Genomic DNA, 24,377 nt, shown 5'->3' with positions numbered 1-24,377 from the left:
TTTGTCAAATAATAAAATCTCTTTAGTCTGAAATCTAGGTCACCTGACAAGTCCAGAAATAAACACTATTTCAAGATATAACAAGACATTGAGGATTCATTTGTTCTGAGGTTTTCCACAATAAAGTCGTACATTTAAAAGCTGTAAGTTGTAAATTGACAACAATAAGGTCTTAAGAGAAAGAAGTCTAAAACCCTAAATTTATAAGATTAATTTAGGAGAATTAACATGTATATTTACGGGATTAGAGTTGTAATTTTACGTGATATAAGTCATTGTTACAAGCTTCCATTGATCTTAATGTAGGCTGATGTGTTAAAAGAGAGAGTAAAGTTATTTATTTGAAACCTAGTTTGAATTCTAACTTCACAAGATGCTCCTCCTTCCTCGTTTTGGATCTGGCAGCTGCTGCTCTTCTTAACTTCAAATATAAAGGCTAACCAAAGACTGAATCAGGAGATTTGTCTATCATAGATTCAGGACTTTAATATAGAAATCTAAATGTTTCTTCTAATAAGATAACAACTAGTGTCCTATCTTGTGTTAAGATTCATTTCTGGACCTGTCAGGTCAACGTGACTATATTAAGTGTATTGAGATATTTTGCCACCTCCTCAGATTTGATCACAGTTCACGACATGAGTCACTCTCCATCTTGGAAACAGCAATCTCATCTCAAACTCCATGCGGGAGATGTTCTGAGGCTCTTGATCACATTATAAAATCTCCTACGGCGGATGGAGTTTGCACAGAAGTCTTTGAGTTTCCCTCTGAGCTGAGCACTTTGTGGACTAAAAGCTCAGGTTCATCACTCTATCTTGAATATTGGAGGAAATAAGTCCCAGATTGTTCTAATCCTGAATCCAGCATGGACAAGCTGTCCTGAAAGTGCATCATGGTATTTTATCAAAAGCTTCTAAACAGCCTCAAAGTGAAAAGTGTTCTTCCCATGATGAAGAGTACTTCTTTCATTCCTGCTCATTTTAAAGGCTGACTTTGTTCTGAAGAGGACGGCCACGAGGAAAAACAGTCAGAGTGAGCTACCTATCCTCACTCCTGTGTTCTTTAAAGCCTCTGGCTGCTCTGTTTCACGTCATGATGTTTAGTAATTCACAATAACATTAAATATTCATGACGGAGGAAGAAACACTCAGAGCTTGAGCACTGGAAAATAATCTAAGGTGCTGTCTTTGAGTTTCTGTTCCAACAAGAACATCAGTGATCCGGTTTGTGTTATCAGTCACTCACTGAGGAGCTGCTACAAACATCTCTGTCTGCTAGATGCATGGACGGTTGTTTAAAATTTTAAATCTGTTGCTGTGGGCTCGCCTTTACATTATCACACTTTAGAGATTCTTCCTCTCTTTGAGTTTTCTTTTTGTTTTAAATCATGAATATTTAAGACAACACTCTTAAATGGGGACAAGTTTTTAAAGAAAGAAGAAGGTCTTTTTAGCTGAAGCGGTTTAGAAAGTTGTGGTGAAATATTGGGAAAAGACTTTTAGAGGAAGAAAGAGACCTCAGAGCAAAAGTTTGATGTAAGCGCTTCTCTTTTTGCCCACCACGATGACCCCAATCTGACCACATTTTTGACCTCAAACAGCTTTGCAACAACAACAAGAAGAGTTGTGTGCTCTTGTGTAAAATGAGGTGTTGGATCCTTTTACCCTGCTGCTATTCCTCCCCGGAAAACTTTTAAAACAAGAAAGATTTGTATTGAACAGGAGGATTGATTCCTCTCTCTGTTCTGCCTTTCTGCCAAAATCATATATCACCATACAACCGCCTTTCTGTTCCTTCACCAACTTGTTTCTCAAATCAAAAAGACTCCCTTCAGTGTGTGCAGGCTTCAGCTCTTTGCCTCTGACTGTTCTGCCCTGCTTTCCAACCCACTCTGGTTGGCAGGAGCGCTCGTGAATATGTACAAAAAAAAATCACGCTCAGCCTTTTTACGTGGAGGGAAAGGGCAAAAGAAAAAGACAAGTGACACAGACACTGCCTCCCACACACTTTGCAGTGGATGGTGGCTACTTATCTCCCACCTCCAACACTCTTCTCCCTCAAAGCCTTTCCATTCTTCCCAGTTCTGTCGTTACTCACAATAAAAGCATCTCCCTTTCATTTCCCGCCAGTTCGGAGTCCATTCACCTCTATTTTCCTGCCTCTCGCGGCACATGTTAAACCTCCACACCCCCTCAATGCTCCTCCCGGCGTGTCTCTACTCCCTTGGTGGTTAGCTGCACGCTGAGTGGGCTGGCAGGAGAAGAAGAGGCAGCCAGCAGGAGGTGGGCGGGGGCCTGCCAGAGTGTTTTGCCACCCCACCGAGCCCCTGGCACCGGCGTCAGGTTCTGTGGTGCTGATACACCGTTTAAAGAGGACAATCAGGGGGGGAGGGACAAGAGGGGCAGGGGTGTCTGGGTCAGAGAGTCACCCACCATATGGACAGCAGGGATTGTGTAACGTTTGCTGCCACACTGACAACAAACAGACTGCACAAGTGCTGCTTTAAAACCCCCTGCTGCATCTCTGACCTGCCTCCAGACACACAAAAAACACCACAGTGTGTGTGTGTGTGTGTGTGTGTGTGTGTGTGTGTGTGTGTGTGTGTGTGTGTGTGTGTGTGTTTGAGAGAGAGAGAGAGAGTGTGAGTGTGTGTGTTTTTACCTGTGCAGATAAAAAACTTGGACTCTCCGACACTTAGCTCCACTTTGTTCAAGGATATGGACACCTGCAGGGCAGCTGCAACAGAGAGGGAAAGAAAGAGAGAGAAAGAGAGGAAGTGGACGAGTTATTACAGAGTCTGAAGAATGGAAATAATGATGGTGTGCAATCGTACAAAAGTGCTTTCAAACATCACATTTCTATGCAACACAAGAAACATTTCATTTTCTTTCTAAGTATGCACAAATATTTCTATGCAAACAGGAAACTTAGCTATAACCCGTGTTTGTATGACACATTGCCGCAGCTGAAAAGGACAGTTTATCTTTTTTTATGTTCATTTATTTCTCTTCACAAAGATACCTTCTATTAGGCACATGTCTGCACCTGACAAGCCTGTCAGTTTCACAATAGATTGCATCCTTTCAGCAGCAGGTAATGCTATTTACAGTTCCCACAGTGGAATAAGGATTGTGTGAGGGGGATACAACAGAGACTGGTAAATAACTCCATCACGCAGGTATTTTCCCCTCGTGCACAAGACTTGTCGAAAGGTTCTTTATATCCTCTGTGACAAATTGAGAGTCGGCCACATTCTAGGGAGAAGAACCGAACCAGGATGTCACTGAGAGACATCTTAATAAGAAGAAAAGTGGACAAAAACCTTGCAGTCGTTGGCAGTGCGGGAGAATTTGCAGAGCAAACCCTGCAATCAAAAGCCATTTGTCCGCGGTCCATTGAAAGCATCACTGTAACACTAAACAATGTGGGCTCTGAGGGGAGGTTTGTGTGGATGCAGTGAAAGGGGGTTCAGCTGGAGGAAAAAAAGACACTTGCTGACATGAGTTTGCAAAAAGTAGAGATAATAAAAAAAAGGCGGGAGAAGTTGTAACCTCAAACAGAGGCAGACAAAGGAAGTGTGTGTCTGAATGGCTGTGCAGCAAGACAAAGCCGAGGAGTGTGTCTGGATGTCTAATATGATGAGTAGTGATTGGCAGCTCAGCAGGGAGCGGGTCATTTTTAGGCCGGAGCCTCTCGACGCAGCGGTAGTCTCGCCACGGTGCTAAGTGAAGCGAGTTATTTGATGAGGCTGTCACATCTGAGGCTCCTCATCCTCAGCTCTTAGAGTGCTGCAAGACTTATTAGGCTCAAACCACACACACACACACACATTTGCACACATACACACGCTGTATAATAACCTAATGGATGTTAATTCTCCCCACAACGCTGGAAACTTAACAGTGGAGCTCAGGGCGCCTGTCAATAATTGAGGAAATGATGAAATGATTATCTGCGGCTTCCCAGGGGGAGGGGAGGGGAGGCTGCAGCCAACAGCAGCGTCACACTGAAGCCGCTCTCTGGATGTTATCATTCAGAGACATCTGTCATGCAAGGAGGCTGCCTATAGATGGCAGTAGAGGGGCACTGCCACCTTCGCCTGAGGAAGCTACATAATGAGATTGAGGAGCCGGCTTATCAATTCATGTGATCATCTCTGCTGTGTGACGCCAGAGCATACACAAGGGGAGGCGGGGGGAGACACACACTCACACACAGGAGGGAGGGAGGGAGGGAGAAGCAGCATGCTCATATAGGTCACATATATGTCTGCAGGCTCACAGTAGATGGCAACTTACATTAACAACACATTAATACGTGTGTGTTCCAGTGATTGAGGAAGAATGATGCACATTTGCAAGCTCCAAACTTTGTAATAGTCCTCATTTTATTCATTTATGCACTCACTACAGTCTGCATAAACATGGACGTGTATTAGTGACGTCACTCCAAGCTGGAAATGCTGACTCAAGCTAACTTTCAATCACCCTTCACCCAGACAGAGAGCTGGAGCTGAGGCGGGTTAGCAGCCTCCTGGCAAACAGCTCCATATGCTCCATACGTATATATATAATTAGCTGTGCTTCAACATGTGATGTCTGTTTGTTTTCTTGGTTTAAGTGCCGTTTATCCATGTGGTTCAGAATCTTTGAACACTTCTGTGATGATATGGATAAATGTGGAGCATCCTGAACACGCTGTGCCTTCCTAGCTAGAGCATAACACACTGTTCTAAACACATGGAAAGATGGAGGATACACAACCGCTTTCAACACATTTTATCACCAAACTATCTCAGTGCACAGGATGAAATATAAAAATGGATGCCGTTGAGGGAGAACAGAGGCTCTGTGCATCGCTCTAAGGCAACTTTACGCCCAAAATGCTCATTCTAAGTTGCACTCAGTTAAATAAATTCACAAGATTGAACATTTGCTATCGGCATCAAATCCAAATCCTTCGTTAAATCTTCTCAAATTCTGTCTTTGAAAATGTAATTGCAAGTTATTAGTGAGTACAAGTTTTTCCTCAAGTTTTTGAAGCTGCTCTGACACCATCTGCTATTAATGAGCAGCTTCTCCATTCACTTTGTGCATTGCATTATGGGAGATTAACTTACATCTGAACCACGGATAAAAAGCGAACATCTTGTGTTCAAAATGACGGATAAAGAACTTGATTTGTGAGCATGTACAGTTAATTTCCTGATGAAATATGCATTAAACCTGCTTCTTGTCAGACTGTAGTACATACAGCTGCTGTGCATACACTGAGAGGTTGTGTTATGGATGCAAACACTCCTCTGGCATTGATTAATTACGTCTATTTAACCTTCTGCCCTTTCACACTGTCTGCCCCTGACCTAAGGCGGATTGCTTTCAGTGCTTTAAGTGGTTTAAAGATTTTCAATTATTAACTGTTCCATCTCTGGGCGTTCTGTTTGTGACAGAAACAGTAAAAGTTGCGGGGAGAAGAGAAACTGTCAGTGCTTTCATTCTGTTATGTCTGTGAATCATATAATTAAGTTCAACCTGGAGAATATAACCGTTCAGTCGGCAATTTTGAGCTGAAATATACTCCACAGTCCCCAGCAGGAATATACATTGACATTTTAATGAGCACGCTGACTGGATCTGAAATATGTCACGGGAGAATTTGTTTATTCAACACTGTCTCGCCTGGTGGGGACACAAAAAGAGACACGCTAATTATATCAATTTTAAGAAATGGAATGTGTTTGTCTGCGTTCGGCTGCTTATTACAGAGCAGAGCATGGGTCAATATGTTATGAGCCTGGTAGCAATTATCAGCTCCAATTAGAAGAAGCTTTGGAGATGAGCAGAAGTAAGACAACAGAGCATTGATTGCCATTTGTAATGTGTCCATGATGGTCGATACTCTACACGCAAGCTAACTTGCCCAACAACATGGAGACTTTTATTCTCCTACATCAATTATGAATCTCAAGGAAAGGAAAGGTTGTAGAGAAAGACATGAGGAGTCTTATTATAGTTATGGAATTTAAAAAACAAGACTTTTTAAGCAAATATGGACTTACCAAAACTTCTGAACTTCTGTGAGTGACGCTAACGAGGTAAGCAGAAACAGGTGTGTGGAAAATCAGGTGACTGCAGTGCTGATTAGAGGTGAGGGACAGGTGTGAGGGGGCGGAGTCAGGTGACTGCAGTGCTGATTAGAGGTGAGGGACAGGTGTGTGGAGGGTCAGGTGACTGCAGTGCTGATTAGAGGTGAGGGACAGGTGTGAGGGGGCGGAGTCAGGTGACTGCAGTGCTGATTAGAGGTGAGGGACAGGTGTGTGGAGGGTCAGGTGACTGCAGTGCTGATTAGAGGTGAGGGACAGGTGTGTGGAGGGTCAGGTGACTGCAGTGCTGATTAGAGCTGAGGGACAGTTGTGAGGGGTTGGAGTCAGGTGACTGCAGTGCTGATTAGAGGTGAGGGACAGGTGTGTGGAGGGTCAGGTGACTGCAGTGCTGATTAGAGCTGAGGAACAGGTGTGTGGAGGGTCAGGTGACTGCAGTGCTGATTAGAGCTGAGGGACAGGTGTGAGGGGGCAGAGTCAGGTGACTGCAGTGCTGATTAGAGGTGAGGGACAGGTGTGTGGAGGGTCAGGTGACTGCAGTGCTGATTAGAGGTGAGGGACAGGTGTGTGGAGGGTCAGGTGACTGCAGTGCTGATTAGAGGTGAGGGACAGGTGTGTGGAGGGTCAGGTGACTGCAGTGCTGATTAGAGGTGAGGGACAGGTGTGTGGAGGGTCAGGTGACTGCAGTGCTGATTAGAGCTGAGGAACAGGTGTGTGGGGGCGGAGTCAGGGAAAGTGTGAGAAGACCTAGTGGAGAGGTGATGAATGGCAGGTGTAGCAGGGGAAGTGAGAGAAATTAGAGGAATGTATTATAGAGAATAATGTTTACAGCTAGTTAGTAAGACAAAATAGTTAATGAAGACAAGTTTAAGAGGGCTAAACTCCTCCAGTTTGACTCCTCACATGGCAAGCTATCCTACTGGAGCTCGAAATAACCCTCATTCAATTTCCTTGTGATGAAGCCAAATCATAATAGCCCACGTGTAATGGTCACCGAGGTCAGACATGGACGAGGCGCCCGCTGAGTTGGCCTGTTGCAATAATTTCACCACATCTGGACCCAGACAAGCAGAATGTGAAACATGCCAGCAGCAAAAGTCAGTGTGACTAAACAGAGCAGACTAAAGCGAGGCTGAAGGCACTGTTGCATTTAGCGGCGGGCTAAATTCAGTGTTTGAATGACGGGGTGGAGAGCGTCCAATCAGCTGGCAGGGACAGAGCGATGTGATCCTGTAATCCTGTTCCTCATAAAGAGGCCCATTAAAGCCATGTCCGAATGAAACACACCACAGAGAACATGCCTTTGTGTTTTTGTTTGTGTGTTCTTACATGTGAGAGTTTACGGGGGTGTTTGTGTACTGTGTGTCTTGATGGCTGTGGGAGGCTGGGTGGGAGTTCTGTATGTGTATACGTATAAAGCACACAGAGCAGATTGGCCCTAAGGCAAAGGGATGCTCTGCTTTAATTGTCTGTGATGCTTTGGAGGTGTTGAAGGGAATTCTTCCCTTGTACCACACAGAGAGAGAGAGAGAGAGAGAGAGAGAGAGAGAGAGAGAGAGAGAGAGAGAGAGAAGGAGAGAGAGAAGGAGAGAGAGAGGAGAGGTAAGAGCAGGTCAAGCAAGAGCAAAAGAAGGAGGGAGATAAAATACTAATTACTGTTCTATGGCTTGTATTCTCCAAACCTGTGTGGCTTTTTCATTTCTTGAAAGGTGTTGGCATATGCAGTAAAAATGATTTCCGGTACAGAATTAGCTTCAAAAACACCACACAGTCAGCACTCTTTAAAGCTGTAAAGTCTCTCAGGTGAGTAGTGGCAGGAGGTACTGAGGGATAGTGCAGATGTCAGTGATTTCTCTGTGAAATGAAAATTCCTGTTTATTAAAACTGGGGTCCTCATTCTCTATATTACTATCTTTCACTGTCTGCGAGGGAAACTGGAGTCACCAATCTCACGTTTTATTCACACAATACAGATGAAAATCACAACTCTGCCTCTCAGTGCGCTCACAGTCTGTGCAACGTACTGTATATCACTCTCTTTGCTTTTCAAGATCAGCTGTTTGGGAAGAACAGACGATCCAAACGAAGAACATAAGGAAATGCAACAAACCTTGGATCCCTCTGAGCATGCTCACAGAGAAGATAGAGCCTGCACATGAGAACAGACTGCATACTCATACTGTATTTATCATGCAAACATGACAAATGTGGATTAAAGAGGATTCTAACCACATACAGTTCCCCCAAAAACCACAAGTCAGAAAGCCCTAACACGCTCCTGCCACAACTACAAAAATAAGAGCCTAAATGCTTCTCCTTTATGGTTATATATACCCGGTAAATTGTGATCAAGTACCCACTAAGCTGCTTTTTGATAGGACATAACATAATTTAATTCCATTCATTCAGACACAAGCATCAGCTTTTGTCTGTGAAGCATCTGAGGTCCAATTCTTTGACACAAAGAGACAGTCCTTGAGGAGGAAGGAGTCGTGAAAGGATGGACTCCCTTTTGTTCAGATTAAAGAAGTTGAATTACTTCTTGTTTTTGTTTTTTTGTGGGGAATGTATGACGTTAGGCAAAAGAAGAAAAGAGATGATATACGTGCATGTGTGATGATCATTAAAGTCGGAGTCAAAGGGTCGATTTGTTTCATTATACACCATTTGTGACATAAATGTTGATGTGCCCTTGGATTCACGTGGAGCTGTTCTGCAGTGTTTCTTGGTAAACCTGTATGTTTCTACATGTGGGCCTGATAACATATATTTGCCTGGCTGCTTAACAAGCTGGCTTTCATGCTGGAGAGGTGCAGAGAGAAGAAGAGAGTGCAGGCTCTACTCAGCCGACCATATCCAATCGTGCCGACATACAGTATCAGGCCCGCGTGTGCAGTCTCAGGCACAACCCACAGCCATACCTATTATCTCCCTCCCTCACCTTTCTCTCTATCTCCGCTTTATTCGGACTGCTTTGTGATTTGCGTCTGCTTTCTTAAGCCTCTTATGCCTCAGGCTGTGGTGGACCGCTCTCTCTATATCAAAAGAAAGTATTGAAAAATACAAATCTCTAAAATATATAAAACTTCAGTCGTGCACACACACAGACACATGCACACACACAGACACATGCACACACACAGACACGTGCACACACACAGATGTTTAGCTTCAGACAGCTGTGGTATTTTTTATAATTAGCAAGAAAATGAAGCTTGATCTCGTCTAGCAGGTGGTCAAAACAACAAATCCTGTCATGGTTTCATTTCTAGTCTCTGTTTCTCTGAGAACCAAACACTCTCTTCTGTACATACATGTATGCATGAGCTGCTGCCGTTACCCACCAACTCTTAATTACACAGAAATACCACAAGATTATGGATTTAGCTGGAAGACAGCAGCTGAAGTACAAGTGCAGTCTTGACAATAACACTCTGCAAGCTCTCATAGATTTGCAGCTTTGATTAGCTGGAGTTTTTAAACTTTTGCATTTATGGCTCATGACATTAATAGATTGGAGGAATTAAGCAGACAGCCTCTGGGCCAGTCTGTGAATTAATGACATGAGCCTCAGAGAAAAGCACGTTTATACAGAATTCAGAGTATGACTGTTCGTATCTGAAATCTGTCTGTAAATTACTTAAGTCAAAAGGATTTAATTATTCTACCTTTACTTCTAATAAAAGCAGCACTTTCTCTGTCATATTTTGTGTTACCTGCTTTTAATGGTTTGCTTCATATTTCACACCAAAGTTCTCGTGACGAGCAGAGGGAGTCTTTATGATCGTAAAAGAAAGGTTTGAAGATTTTTAATAATAACAGAGCCTGCAGCGAGGTTCAGAGGGCCGGAGATAAACTTGCTTTGAACTGTGCGAACTATGTCTTATTTCCAGGTCTACACTTTCACATGCCAGCATACGTTTAAGAATGTTGTGCCGCAGATCGACACAGCGGGGAAGAGATAACAGTAGGACCTGAACGCGGTTGAGGTGTCAAGTTTGCTCAAGAAAAGCAGCAGGAGAACACTTCTCCATTGGCTTTAAAAGAATGAGAGGAAACATGGCCGAACTTGAGCTTCCGTGTAAGAAAGACGATACAAAAGTGGCATGGGAGGATGAGGGTTTACAATCAACTGGAGCAAGATATTCATGAGTGTATCAACACTGTGCATGCATGGCTTCTACCAGCAAGTTGGAGATGAGTCGCACTAGAAAATCAAAATACACAAAGATACAGGGGAAGTGGTGCGACGTCAATTTGAGCTCCACTAGCTAGATCGTTTCTTGGTCCCAAACTACGACACCAGAACATTTCAAGGCAGTATTTGGGCGTCCATCTTTATGTACAGTCAATGGGAAATACCAAAAGCTGAGGTAGTATGAGGACTGAAAATTGGTCTGTTGATGTCTAGTAGTAACCTCTTTATTGGGGCGAGTTTTAAAGGGCAGAATAATGATCTTATACTCGTGATGAAAGAGAAAATTTCTCTCTTCAACTAACTTAAAAGTTAGGAAACCTTGAAGTCTCTGAAGTCCCAAAGATATTGGTCAATTCCAGAGGAACATTTAAGGGGTCTCAGGATCTAGTTATTGGTTATTACCAAACATCCAAAATCTGAGACATCACAGAGATGTTGTTAAAACACCAATCTGTTTAGCTGTAGCATGATAACAGTAATACTCCTAAAGGACCATTCAGTCCATCAATCGAACAAGAAACCTGTCGACAACCAGACAGACAATTGAGGCTTCATCGGAGGGCAGATGAGTTTACAATTGGGAAAAAGCTGAGCTCCAAGTGGTGATGCAATCATTGGCCATGATAGAAATAAGGGGGGTCAACAGGCCTGGCTCCAGTTTTCAATTGCTGCCTTGCAATCAGAGCGCTGCGATGTCAAAAGGTGCCGGGAAAGCAATTCAACAAATGACATCTTATTGAGCACGAGGAACACAAACAGGCAGGCAAACATGTGGAATCACATGTTGAGGTAGCATTCTATAAAAACAAGCTCAAAAATATTCATAGAGATTCTGCAGTTGCACTCGAGCAAACACAGACTCCATTATGACCTGGGAATTGTCTCATAACCTCTGTCCTCTTTATCCTCCATTGCTGAGACGATTTCTATCCCCGATTGTGCACAAAGTGGAGCATCACACCGCGATAGAATAAATCCCATTTGCTCGGATGTTGTGTTCATACAGTATTTATGGAAACATAGAAAAATGGGGGCTGTAAGCATAGGTGTGAGATAATATCCTTATCCCTTTCCCCAAGAGAATGATGCTTCAGTGGAATTAAACAGAAGCTTTGACCATTTATTTGGTATGTTCTTCTTCTCTGTACACTCCAGTGTGCTGTGTCTAATCTATTAGTCCTATTTGTTCTTATCTCTGTCACCCGACCACTCTCTTCTTTGATCTCCTCCCTTTTGTCCCTTCTGTATTCCAGCTGCATAAGGTCTCCACACATGATGAGTGTGGTTTTCCTGCAAACACTGACAATAGCAGGCAGCAGAGAAAAGTCTGAGGCCACAGTATGAATCCAGGAATGTCACTCTGACAGGTTGGTTTGCTTCACTCAATGTCTTTCATTTCTTTCAGCCGATCTCTCTCTGCACTAGGTACAATCCTCCCATCTTACCGAGATGTGCAAATTGAAAAAGAATCAGGGATGAAAGTGATTCTTTGGACTTGAGCCCCAGTTATTCCATCATAAAGAACTACATTAACACCAATAAAGAAGAAGAAAGTTTAATTTAGAACTCCCCAGTTAATATCAAGGTGTCAATCCATCACCTCACCTGTCTATAGATCCCTGCTGAATACTAATGATGTGTTGATCAGGTGTAAGCTTGTAACATGAATAGAAGAGAATAAGTTTAGCAGCTCTGACAGTGTTAATGAGTCGCTTGAGCAGCACACTTTGAGGGTTATAGCAGTTTCTTCTACCTATTAATGAGGTCATCCATCAAGGCGAAAAGGTTCCCTTCAAATAATTATGGTAATAAAGCCAATTAAAATGACCGGCCATTTTTCTGAATACAGACAAGCTAATTAAATATATATTAATAAGAGGCCGCCCCATGGCACATAAGTGTCACCCAGCAATGCTTCACTGTGGACTTCAGTTTTCAAACAGTGTCCTCGGGGTCGACTGGAAAAGGACAACTCTGGAAAAACAGGTGAATATCAACGGCATAACAGCGAGTCTTAACTGTACTACGACAATCACAATCCCCAAAAAGTTTGAATGATGTTTGAAATATTGATCTAACAGATTTTGATGGGTTAAACAACAAACGCTGCCATCAAGACAACAGCTTTTTCAGGGAAGACCTTGCAAAGTTTACCAAGACAATACCATGCAACATTTTGCACGCATTACAACAGCAAGGCTCCCTAGTAGGAGAGTCCAGGTGCTAAACTAGCCTGCCTGCAGTCCAATTGACCAATTGATTGCATCACGAAATGCATAAAACAAAGCCAAAACTTTGGTTCACAGAGTGCTGTTACAAGAAGTCTCAATGTGTTTGAAGTCTCTATGAATAACTGGTCACTGGTTAGCAATAATAGTCTGTAGGTGAAGTCAGTTTTTTTTCCTTCTGCAGGGAATGGACTCATGCAGAAGTGGGTGAGAGGTTTGCCTACGTTGATCCCTGTGAAATTCTAAATTTCCCCCTATTCAAACAAACATTATAGATTGATCTTGTCAAAGGGCCGGCTGAGCTCAGCTGATTATTTCGCTGGCCCTGTATAAGCACCCTGGGATTGGGCAAACCCACAAGTGATGGGAGGCTTTTCCGCTTCTGTGGGAGGGAGGTGACTCGATTGAGTTTGGCGAAGAGTGATTCAGTAATAAAGCCCAAAGGCCTCGGAGGCAGTATCTGATTTCCAGGCACTGCTAAGGGAAGTCTCGTAGGTTGAGTCCAGTGTTTGTAAGAAGCAGACAGATGAGCAATACAATGTGTGTACAGAAGTCTACATAAATAGACTCACTGATATGAGTTATCATGATATGTACATGAAAAGGAGCTTAACTTACAAAATCCTGTGCACTAATGCGTCCTATTTTGCCATCTAAGGAGATAAAATTGCAGTTTCAGGCCACACAATGCACAAAATTCAAATAGAGGATGTGTGCCAGGACTACCCTCAACACTGTGAGCAATTGTGAGCTTCTGTGAGAAAAAAGAGTCTCACACTGAAGGTGTGTGGGTGTTACACCCGTCAGATTTACTTAAACATGGAGAAAAGGGTTTGAACACTCCTCTCCTTTAATTCTTTCATCTCTGATAAGGAAGCAGGGTAAAATAAAAATAGAAGTAATCCACTTCTTTGTTCTTCTTCTCTTACCTTAGAATAATAACCATTTATTAACATTTATAGCGCAAACAATGATTATGACTCTGGTTATCAAGTCTTAGCTTGTCAACAGAGCAGTGTGTGGTTGAGGAAAGGATGGGCACACATGAGGTGACACTGTGGATCCGGTGGGTGGCAGAACGGTTGCTATCAGACTCATGCTGATTGTCACACCGGGAGCAAAACCTTCAACAACGGCTCATTATCACGCTGACATTAAGAATGCACGAGTGGAAGGCTTGAATATTCACACAGGAAGTGATTAGTAGCTTTGCAAGTCGATCTGCAAGAATATGTTATTGGTTTAACTAAGCGGCAAAAAGCTGCAGTTCCTCATGTGTCCACTTGAGGCTTTTTTTCTACATATTAGATACTTGCTAGCATGTAGATCAGATGCTACAGAGAGGCTATTGTGGAGTTACTTTTTCAGGGGTTTTAGGTCACCCTGGGTAATTTTGGTCATGTTGTGGGCTGTACGCTTTCTTCCCTCTAGACTACAGTTTCATCCGCACTGACGACCAAAGGTTTACACTGAGACCTGGACTCATTTTTTACAGGACACAGGGTTAGGAGCAGATGACTGGAGTATGATTTTTCTTAAGAGTTTGTGTCGACGCATTCTCCCTCTGGCAACAACAGAAAACTTTTTTTTTTGTTCCTGCAGTTTCCAACTCAGATGTTCAGAGTGCTCACACAGCAGCTCAACCATAAGTCCCCAACACAAAGTACAGATTTACAATGCTGCTGTCTCTTAGAACAAAATATACACAATTGTGTTTCATCCCCAGCTGGGAGCGACTGCCTGTTCTTTGAACAGAGGCTGTTATTTGCTCTCAGCTGGCTTGTCTGACTTTTTTCTGACAATATGCAATTCTGCCAGTCAGTCCTCCCAAAAAGTACAATTACATGTTCACAAAAAAGGATCTGACTGTGGCTTCATTCAAAAACAAAAACCACTTAGAAACACAAGAAAGCAACATTTCAGACATCTAGTCTTGGATTGCAATGTGACGACATCTTTCAGTGCTGCTCCATATACACATCCAAGCACTTTGCCAATTCACCGTCAGACGCCTCACCTTAAATCTGCAGAAGATTCCTGCACCAAAAACAGAGCAAAGCATCAATACTGATCTCTCAGGTGTGCTCTCTGAATCAACAAAGACCGTGTTTTCTTTCTGTGGCGACGCGGTCATTACCGTGGGGGATTGAAGTGGCACGGCGGTGGGCTGATTATTCTCACGCCGCATCCAGCCAGTGGCTGTGACAAGGCCATTATCTGAGGCCTGTGGATTAATTCAGTCACAAAGGAGAGGTCAGTGGCTCCTGCCAGGCTGGAGAGAGAAGGCTCTCTCGGGGGGATTATGCTAGGGGGATTGGGGCAAGTCAGAAATGTCTTCTTTCAACCTTCCTCCAGCGAAATTCACAGGTTTAAGGTCAACAGCCTCCTAATTGCGATGGTATGTCCTATGACAATACCTGTACAGACCATTAAAGCTGGAATTCCCGGCTTCCCACACTTAACATTTGAATCACTTTCATTTTCTGAATCTGTTCCTGAATGAGATAATGCTTCGCTCTCAATTACAGTATGAATTGGATTGGGTTTTAAATCCCAATTACACTGAGCGGGCGATGAATAGCCATCGAAGAACAAGGCTGGATTGGATGTGTTTTTATAATGAGTCTATACAGTGTGAATTGAATTACATTGAATTTCATATGGCTCACAAGGCTTTATAGTGCAGGGAAGGAATATAATGCACAGCCTGACATGTACAGCCAATTAAAATGAAATAGTAGAATCCCCCATTCATGAAATCACCAATTATGAGTGAAATGAGAGTATTTCATTATAAAAACAGGATCATAATTAGGATCGTTTTTATTCGTTGGGATTTGTAGGGGAAGAAGTCATAGCCTAACTAATGGCATTCACTTCTCTGATCTTAAGATCAGTGCTTCAAAGGCTCAACCTGTATTACTCATTCCTCAGCTTGTCCAATTCCTCCAACTCCAGCACACTTTTGTGTTCCTATTTCCCCTTCTACCTATCACCCTTAATTCTACTCAAGTCGGAGCCTTTCATCTTCCTCTTTTCTTGCTTCATTGTGCAACGAATTGCCTGTTCACCTTTTCTGATTCATTTCGGATATCATGTCTGTCTGTTGCTCACTCCCCCTTCTCCCTCCGTCGCTCTCTCTCTGACACTTTTGTGGTTGTCCATGCGATGCATCTGACAGAAGCTGCCACCAACTGTCACAGAGGTCTGGCCAACCAGGGAATTTGGGATGCCAGGGCCAGGCGCCGTTGAGTGAAATCACGCCAGTTTAAATACTACTCAAACTTCCTCTCCCCGTGCTCTGCCTGACCCCTGCAGCAATGTTAGAGATTATTCCTACATCAGGGTCAGAAGGCAAAATCTGCCTAGTCAACAGCCACTGACATCTCTGTCAAAAAACAGCACAAACCTTTAAATATTGAACACAACAAAGCTTGTGTATGATTGGTTCTTTTAGTGAATGCTTTTGTTAAATAATTTATACAAAATCTTTCAACTTTTCATCAAAAGGAGCAAGAGGATTGGGCTCCAAAAAGGCCTGGGAGTCTGCAGCCCTGCTATTGGAACTGTGGTGTTGAAGCTAATTGAAGCTAACATCATGGGGACCAAGAATTTCTCCCTCAAAGTGCATTGGGTCTTTTCTGGATACATTTGGAGAATGGGACAGTGGTTGAAGTGGAAAACTGGGGTGAGGGAGTCATGAATGACATGCAGCAAAAGCCACAGATTGGATAGTGCAGTAGTCTCTGTATACCAGGCTCACCATTTAACCACTAACCCAAACCGGTGCTCCAGTCCAATGGTTTTGTTTGGCTCTTACTTCCTTGTCAGCCTGAGATTGACATGAAAAAGCCATTTAGCTTAACCTGACATAAAAGTAGTCCCTGCAAAAAGCCTTCTACAAAATAAAAGGAAAGAAAAGCTTTAGACTCCAGACCTTTACCTGGCTCCAACAAAGGAATCCATTATGTTAATGGATAATTTACAACCAGCACGAAAAATGCTCATGTGACTGTAGTAACTTTGAAGAGCACCATAAATCAGGTCAGTAAGGGCTGGCGTACTGAACATAGGAACACTCTTAGACATGGAAGAACATTTTTTTAAAAGCATATAAAGACCGGCTGCAGGAGCATAAATCTAACCACTGAGTCGACGTGTTTCATGTGCTGCCAACATCCTGAATATCACAGCAGCAAGAAGCCATGTAGGATATATCTTATGGCAGGCTTATGATCACACCTTGATTCAGATTGGCTGTTTGTGAGATCATTACCGGCCCCAACTCTAGATTAGGAACTTTTACACTGTTACCATGGGAGACTGGCTCCTCCTGTGGTGTGCCAAAAGGTCGAGTAATTATTCAGTCTGATGCTGCAGCTTTGAAAATAAACAAAGATGGTTGGGACTAGATGAAAGTTAAATGTTGCAGATGAAAGACGCCTGTTGATTGATGGCTTCTCTATGTTCACAGATGAATGGCTGGATGGTAGAATGGATGGATGGACGGTGGCTCTTATGCATTTAAGCTGTCACATCCTGCTGCAGGTGACAGCTGTAATTAATAGGCTGACAGATCACTGCGCATGGAGGTACAGTACATGTGTACTGAATGATTGCAGCAAACACTCAGCTCTGGCACTGAGTACTGCAGTAAGCACATTAAAGAAGAATCTGTCACTGAGCTCATGGGTGAGTCCACCAGCCCCCCCCATCCCTGCGAGCTGATGGATGATAGCAGGGTGTGTGTATCTGCATACATAGACTCAGCTCTGCATGGCTTTCAATTAAAACTGTCAGGAACATGCACTCAGCGCCCCGCCAAGATAAAGGTAGGCAAACAAATCAATATGCATGGAGGGAAGCATTCCACTAAAACTAACAGTCCTGCGCGTACACACCTTCTGCGTGTCAAATTCATGAAAACACACATATATCCTACATTGACAACTAAAGGCACACTTTGCATTCACAAAACATCCATGTAGCTATCTGTCATGTTCCAGCAAATAATGCCTTACATTAAAACAAACATACAAGGTAACAGAGTATGAGGGCTCTGCAGATCCACAAACACATACAGCGTACCACTGTGAGGATCCCCGACTAGGATAATCGTCCCTGCTTTGACTCAAAAGACAACATATCCCCCAGCTTTGGAATTAGCATATTCATTATTTAACTGGGGAGCAGCTGGCTAATTGGCAAATGAAATGCTTTCAATAATGTTCACATGAGAAGCAGAATTTGATTAAACAGAATCTGGGGAAAATACAAAAAAAAAAAAGGAATGAATATAAATGAGCATGTGGAAAAAATTATAACTTTTGGGATATGATTGAAGTGACATTCTGCGTCATAAGAGCTGCCATTGTGCAGATGTACAAACGAAGCTGTGTTTGTGTGCAAATAAAGTGGATTCAATAGATAGAAATGTATCAAAACTTTGGGGAAAATGACCGTAATTTTCCATCCGGTGCAACTGTAAACTCTCCAAAAACAGGGGAGGAAAGATATCAGAGGTGCAGGTACTCCAGTTTTAATGGATTGCCAAAGCCAACTGACTCATGTCAGCTGTCTGAATCAGAATAGAAGGAGGAGGGGAATCGGATGTGCTCATAAAAATGCCCCCTTGGTTCTCGTCTCTCCTCATTCGAGTTAATGACACACACTCTCAGCCCATCTATCAGGGTCTGTTTGATCCTGGTCAAGGATATTAAACTTTAAAGGGTTCCTGCATTCACTAGTCCCCTGCCTTTCCCTTTAGTAGAGGACAGTGCAGGGTTCACTTGATTTGTGCACCCATCTGATAGGCAGCAGAAAATGAGTCGTAAATACAGGCCAAAATGTTGGCGCCAAGCTGACACAGCTTCATCCAAAAATGCTTCACATCCATTTTGGCAATTTTTGCTACCTCTGATCCTCAACAAAAGGTGACGTGTGTCAGCGGGGGAGTGTTGGAAGAGTACCCGAAAGTGGGAGCTGATCAGCGGGGTGGTGGGTCAGCATGGGAGGGGGGAGGACAGACTGGTTGCATGTTTTTTGGGGCACAGCAGTACGAGCCGGCGGTGGCCGTCAATAGCAGCCAATAGTGTTTCCAACCAAAGGACATGTAATGTGGCTGCTGTCCAGAGATGGGAATGCAGCTCGTTGGGGGCTTCTTCTGCTGGGTCACATCTCAAAGGTTGATGTGTTCCTGACAGAGCTATCAGAAGAAGAGCTTAGTGATCTCCAGCATCGTGACTCAGAAGTAACCATAAGTTTTACGATGAACTTGGAGGGAACAAATCATCTTTGCGACTTTCTGGTCAATTCTCTTGAGTGCATCACTTTGCATCAAATGTGTGGCGCCTGTCCACACGCTATATTTTAACAAAGGAGTCAACAAAGTTTAGATGACGAGTTTCTCATTCCAGGGGTTGCCCTTTGGTTTCTTTACTGCTTGCCATGTTGTAAAGTATTTCCTGCTTTGTCTGCTATTTTACACACCTTGGGGCATTGCTGTATTGAAGAGGACTTTAAAATTAGCTCCTGGAACCTTGGTTTCTTAAGAAAGACAACTTTTAACAGTGCACTCGGGTATTTATCAGGTATCTATACCCTTTGATTTTCACAAGGATCATATCTAAGTTCAAAACACTGTTGTTTAATAATATACAGTGACCTATGTGTGAGTGTGAGGTAGCTTCTTGTGATGGTTCTTTGTGTTAAGTGGAAGCTGCTTCCAAACAATCCCTGGCAAAGACTGACACAAGCATTTAGATATTTGAAGACGGATTCCCTGCTGGGTTTGCAGAAGATGCAAATTTGTCCCCAGCCTCCACAATGGGTTTACTTCCCTTCCCCCCCTGCTGTTTGTGTTTTTGTTGTTCTTAATAGTATTTGTTGTCGGACCACGTAGGGACGAGAGGGTATTGCGGGCTCCCACAGCTGCGCCTCAGTGGCCGGGAGACAATAAGCATCCTGGGCGGCTCTGACGCAATGCAACAATTGTTTGAGGAAAGAGCCAACACATGGAGAGCGAGCACAAGCTCTTCATTTCTGATTAGCATTGAAAATGAGCCGCCGCCATCCGGGCTGGTGGAGGGATGCAAAGAAAGTGGTGAAGCTTTTGAAGCCAGCAGTGTGAAGAGTTGTATGGCGGTTTCTGTGCAAAAGCGAGAGAGGTGTGCAGGATGTTTTGTGAGAATCCAGACGTCAGGAGTTCGAGTCGATGCTTCATTGTATCCACTTGTGTTTGCAGTGTTGGTGCAAAAAATATCTCCCACTATCACTGAGAAAGAGAGGGTACAATTTCACTTCCAGTCATCGCTCGTCTCACTTCACTGTGTTAATGAGCTGCGGTTTCACCATTGTTATCAGCGGCACTGCCTGTTTAATTATTCATGCTGAGCCTGGTCTGTTTGCCATTCTTGCCCGGAATCCCTCTCGCTTTTTTCTTTTCTTTTTTTTTCACTTTTAAGAAAATTTTGTTTACATGCAGCCTGGAGGTGTGGTGAATGACAGCTTGAACAGTGGATTTTGGCTGGGCTTGGTCTTATGTTTGCGCACGCTTGTTGTGCATAAGCCTCTTGATCGTGGGAGAACGGAGGAGGAATTTAAGTCCCAGCCTTTTAACCAACAAAGATTTGTGCTGTGCATAATGATGAATTACAGCTTCAGAACATAAGCAGGACTAGGTTAGGTCCGTGTCAGCCCTGTGAGTTCTTTGGTTGGTTGTTTGTGTATGCAAAGAGTCACAAAACTGAAATCTATGAAGGCTGCTGTGCCATGCATATGATTGATGAATAAATAACAGCATCTACCACAGGGGAGGCCTGGATCCACACTATCCACACTATCCACACATCCTTTCATGATCATGTGTCTCTAAAAACATTCCCATACATCCACCTCCTCTTTTCTCTCTCTCATCCCTCTTTCCCACTCCCAGCTCCTCTTTCATTTCTTTTGTTTCCATAGAAACTGGGTCTTGTCCCATGCATTCTTCTCTCGTGGCAGCTCCTTTCCCCGCTGGATGGGCTTCTGGAAGAATATCACTCCTTCCAAACAAGCAGCAGCAGCAGCAGCAACCTCGCCCGAAGCTGAGAATATCTAATGGGAACGCTCCCACCGCAGAGATTCATCAGTCAAATGTGGGCAATAACATGATGTAGCTGCGCGTAACTGTACTGTATGAGTACAGTGGCTTTCTACTGGAAGAGAGGGATTACAAGGGCTTGGTTGCATATGTTATGTAAATCAATAAGACAGAGCTTGTGTTTGATTGTCGAGGCGGTAAAGTGGCGCTGCTTTTAATGCTGGTTGCAATGGAGTGGATCAGTTGCAACCACATCATACTGGGACTCTACTCATGATACTTTCATCCAAGTCAAAACCTCTGCTTATGAGAAACACGATTCTTATCACACTGAAGCTGAAAATCAATTAAGAAAAAGTTGTGCAATGCTAAAAAAAGCAAGAGGTAGATCTCCTGACTAATGAGGTTAATGTGCAGCAAGTTAATGACATGACTAGATATAAAAAGGGCACTCCAGAGAGGCTGAGTCACTCAGAAGTAGAGATGGGAGAGTTTCAACACTCTGTGAGAAACTGTGAGCAAAAAGTTTTTAAAAAATCTGAATTTTCCTCAGAGTTAAAATGCAGAGAATTCTGGGATTGCATGATCAAATGTAAACATCATCAAAAGATTCAGAGAATCTGGAACGATCTGTGCACAAAGGGGACAAGGCCCAAAACCAATACTGGTAGGCTGTGATGTTCAGGCCCTCAGCACTGTATTAAAATCACACATGACTCTGTCATAGGACTCACAGCATGAACTCAAAATTGCTTCCAAAGAACATTTTCTCTGAACACGGTTGGTCGCTGCGTCTTCAAATGCAGGTTAAAACTGAACCATGCAAAGAGGAAAGCTTATAAAAACATCAAATGTGTTGCTGGCATCAAATCTAAAATCAGCATATATCTTTTTATGAAAGAACATTTCTCAGTTTCAACTTTTGATGTTGTCTTTGCACTATTTTCAATTAAATATAGGCTGTAAATGAGTTTTTAGAAACATTTTACACAACATTCCCTCATTTTTTTCTTTTAATGTCAAGATATCTTTTAGGATATTTTCCAAAACCCTTATTTAATTTGGCAGCAGATATGTGTTGGAGTTAATTTTAACAAACCCAGTTACAACTTAAAGAGAATAAACCCAATCCTTTTATTCCTCTTGGCATTTATTCCACATTCTCTAAAAAGCATCTCAAGCTTCCAGAGGATCTTTGATTTACTCGATGTTCATGGGTGGGTTTATTCAGATTAATTATATAAAAAATCTTGTTTACAATGATGGCCCCGTGCCCTTCATCCAAAAAGGGCAATGCTGCCAACGAAAGTAAACCGATGGGAAGCGAGATGTGCTTTCACGCCAGAATTGATTCAAGGATCTCGTTTGTTTGTTTGGAACGAGACACAGATTGGTGCTTCGATGATAATTCTGTATGAGGTCGGAATAATCAATGCCTGTAATGAAGCCAAAGCAGGCGCAGCACCACAGACGCTCTGACAGGCTGAACTTGAATGGTTAACAAATCCACAGTAAGAAAATAAAGTTCACCAACAAGGCCAGATCAAGATTTTCCTGTTTTGTATTTCTGAAGCCATGGTAATGCTGGGTCAAGAGTCCAACTTGCCTCCAGGTTTAAATTACTGCTCTTCCACGGTGGTGGATCATGAATATCTTGGACCTCAGCCAGAGTGACCTGACAGCATGAGCGGGTCAATTAAGGTGAAGGAGGTGAATGACAGTTACAGCACAGCTAACCGGCAGCCTGCTGATCTGTGGCCTTTTAATGGGCAGACCACCTTTCAAGACTCGCAAAATAATGTTTGGTCATGCGCTGCTAACAGGGCCATTATGCCTGAATTTGGCACCACATTGAGCGAGTTGAGGATGGCTTTTTTTACACACATGGGCAGCCATAAAACTGAGGAGCTCTTTATTTTGGGTGAGCCTTTTTCACACAGTGCTTTTTTTAAAATCCAAAACACAGCTAGCTATTTCTTTATCACTGAACTTCAGCAGAGCTTTAAGTATCAGTCTTAGAGTACTCGTTTTTTAACAGCTTTCTTGAGTGTCTCAAAGGTCAAAAAGTGCCCAATAGAAGCCATGGCACATACCGCTCCATATGCTGGGAGCTCAACAGCACTCCCTCTTTCTCCCTCACGAGTTGTGAATATCAAAGAAGCTCTATCCTGGCACCCTGCCTACATCTGCCAACCAAACTGCTCCCTCTGTGCCCCCAACTTCTCGCTGCACCAACAGGCCCCCACACCAGGGTCAAATTCAAGACCTTTTCCAACTAAGAATTCATCTTCTGGAAGAACCGGCTCAGCATTCAGCCTCCAACATGTCAGAAAGCACAATTCCTCAGATGCCGAGATGACATGACAAAGCCTTCAAACGTCTTGTGTTGAAGAATGAAATGTGGACAAAAACTGCAGTTCCTGAACGTCCACTTAAGACTGGAAAAACCAAGGAAACCCAATCAGATCGCTTGTTAAAATGCCAAACTTTACAGCAGGAATAAGAGAAAGTCTTGACTTTGTTGTTTTTGAAAGTGTTTGGTACAACAGAAGCCCTGAAAAGTTTGCTTTCTCCCCTCGAGGCTCTACCATCACCAGATAATAGTAGACGGGTGTAGATCATTGTTTTATTTCAAGGCCAATGTTCAACCAAAATAGATGGACCAGTGAGAAAAAGAAGAGACAAATCTTTGGTTTACCCTTCAGGGAGTATCACACACAAAGACAGAATGTCTCTGACGAATGGTTTAAGACCAAGCAAGACTCCACACAGCAGAGAGGGAATTCAACTGAGGAAGTGGCGTCCAGTGGATGTGAGGTTTGGGTCAACTTGTAGCCAGCATAGGAGACCACATCAGCCAGTTTGATGAGACCACAGGCCAGCATAGGAGACCACATCAGCCAGTTATTCAGCTTGGGCAGCAGAGTAGTGAGTGCATGATGTAGTCTGCCTCTCTCACAGTCGAGCTACCAATTGATAAGCCTACTGTAATTAAGTTTACATGCTGATTGTTGTTAATTATTTGCTAAGCTGACACTTGTCAAAACTGAACATGTCTGCGTGTTGGTAGTACACAGCGGGGGGATTTAACCAGGTTATTAAAGCTTTAACCCATTTCAATTCAGCTCGGGCTAAATGGATAACAACCGCAGAGATGGATTTCCATTTCATCCAGATTCACAGGATCATGCTTACGTACTCCATTTCCCCGATGGTTCTCCTTTCAGAACATCCATCTGCATCAGGCGTTCCTCTTTCATCATCTGTTAGTATAATTTCATCTCGTGCTCACAGCTGAAAGAAATTGGAGGCTGCTTTTCAGGCAGAGAGCGCAAAATATATGCTACAAAATTGAGTGTAATGGGGAGAATCGCATATCCCTTTAATTAATAGAGATTGCAGAATTAATTACTGCCTGCGTACTCATAACCTTTTATCCTGACTGATCTGACACCAACAGATGGATGCACAGATATCATATAAACAGTATGCAGGTATTTGAGGAATTAATTATGCTGCAAGAGGTTCACTAAAATCTGGTTGCTCTGACTGAGACACTTCCAAGGCCAGAAATGGGCAGAAGTAAAGCCAAAGTTGTTTCAATTTAACATGCTGACCCCTCAGACCTTTAACTGTGACAGCGGGGATAAGAGCTCAGCTTGGTGGAGATTGAGGAGGCAATTATAGGAGGCCCAACACACTGCAGGTCGATGCTGTTTTAATGGACGCTTTAATCTGCTTAGAGGAAGATACCAAACATGCAATGGT

The 24,377-nt window shown here is 43.2% G+C and overlaps 1 protein-coding gene across 1 annotated transcript in view; it reads right to left on the bottom strand.

The window, feature by feature from the left end:
* The window catches only part of LOC117808422 (neural cell adhesion molecule 2-like), a 359,969-nt gene that overhangs the window by 71,425 nt on the left and 264,167 nt on the right, over positions 1-24,377 (bottom strand). The window contains exon 12 of the mRNA XM_034678166.1: positions 2,665-2,739. Within this exon, the coding sequence (XP_034534057.1) occupies positions 2,665-2,739 (75 nt within the window). The remainder of the gene's footprint in view (positions 1-2,664; positions 2,740-24,377) is intronic.

The sequence above is a fragment of the Notolabrus celidotus genome, chromosome 24 (genome assembly GCF_009762535.1).
Source record: "Notolabrus celidotus isolate fNotCel1 chromosome 24, fNotCel1.pri, whole genome shotgun sequence".
Lineage (NCBI taxonomy): Eukaryota > Metazoa > Chordata > Actinopteri > Labriformes > Labridae > Notolabrus > Notolabrus celidotus.
Note: the sequence above shows the minus strand (reverse complement) of the source record. Positions and strands in the feature narration are given on the sequence as shown.